This window comes from Aplysia californica, unplaced genomic scaffold, assembly GCF_000002075.1.
Source record: "Aplysia californica isolate F4 #8 unplaced genomic scaffold, AplCal3.0 scaffold00065, whole genome shotgun sequence".
In the NCBI taxonomy this organism is placed as follows: domain Eukaryota; kingdom Metazoa; phylum Mollusca; class Gastropoda; order Aplysiida; family Aplysiidae; genus Aplysia; species Aplysia californica.
This window is the reverse complement of record NW_004797335.1, coordinates 1,801,373-1,802,531: the sequence shown is the minus strand read 5'-3', so window position 1 is coordinate 1,802,531 and position 1,159 is coordinate 1,801,373. Positions and strand designations below refer to the sequence as shown.

At 43.7% G+C, this 1,159-nt stretch overlaps 1 protein-coding gene across 1 annotated transcript in view; it reads right to left on the bottom strand.

Annotated features, from left to right (window-relative positions):
* LOC101863965 (neuronal acetylcholine receptor subunit alpha-3) overlaps positions 1 to 1,159 on the bottom strand; it is a 7,802-nt gene that overhangs the window by 1,801 nt on the left and 4,842 nt on the right. The window contains exons 3-4 of the mRNA XM_005093543.1: positions 848 to 988; positions 347 to 472 (exon numbers count right to left, since the gene is read on the bottom strand). Coding sequence (XP_005093600.1) covers positions 347 to 472; positions 848 to 988 — 267 coding nt within the window. The remainder of the gene's footprint in view (positions 1 to 346; positions 473 to 847; positions 989 to 1,159) is intronic.

Here is a 1,159-nt window from a genome sequence, read left to right as displayed (position 1 = left end):
CCCCATAGTCCCTGACAAAACTTAACTACACACAGCCCCACACACACATACAAAAGCTCAAACACACACAAACTCAAAAACACACTCACGTCCACGTAAACATGCACACAAACATGCACACACACATACACGCAAGCACACACACCCACACACCCACACAAACACACCCATACACACACACATACACTGTTTTCGTTTAGGAGAAGGAGCCATTGATTGTATAGCAAGCCTCTAAATCAGAAACAGACAAACAGTATGTGAATTACCGGAAACGAAGCCAACATTTGGGCCACAGATTTATCAAAGATATATGTTTTACAGATAGTCTCACAGATAGATATCTCACAGATAGATCTCCGTCAGCAGCTGCGAATCTTCAATGTTGATCTTGTCGTACGTGGAGCCAAGCACGGCGATCATGAGTTTGCAGGACTGGACATCAAATGGAAACTTCCGAATGTCTACGGGGCACCTAGTGGTTGGGAACCGACAACTTTAGTATTCTTGTGCGAGACAAGAAAAAAATGATAGTGTGGTATGCGAAAATTATATTATGTTTCAGTGTGGTATGCTGTAGTGTGGTGCTGTGTTATTCAGTAGACTAATATGGTAAAGCCAAACGTGGTGTGGCGTATGTAGCGTGGTGTGGTGTGGTGTGATGTGGGGTGGGGTGGGGTGGGGAGGGGTAGTGTGGTGTTGGGTGGGTTGGAATGGTGTATAGATAGATAGATAGATAGATAGATAGATAGATAGATAGATAGATAGGACAGAGGGACACACATTCTTTCTTACAAATGATAGCGTTCTTAAACAGTTTCTACTCTACCATGAAGTTATCCTTGAATACATAAACAGGAGAACCGCGCCGTCACTTCGGATGACTGCCAGGTCGGAGGAGGTAGGGTTGTAGTTTTGCCTGTCCATGGAGTTCAAGATGGTGAAGGTTCGAGTCCACAGACTCTCGACCGGCACGACGAGGAACTCAGGTCTGTGGATGCAATTATCCAAGACGTGGTTTAATTAAGGCTACAATGACAATTACAAGTACATGTATTTACCTAGAACTAGAGGGGGCTGGGAAAGGGATATGTCCAATCTGAAGAGACAGACAGCAAAGGTAATACATGTATTGTGTAAACAACGATCTAATGAATATATA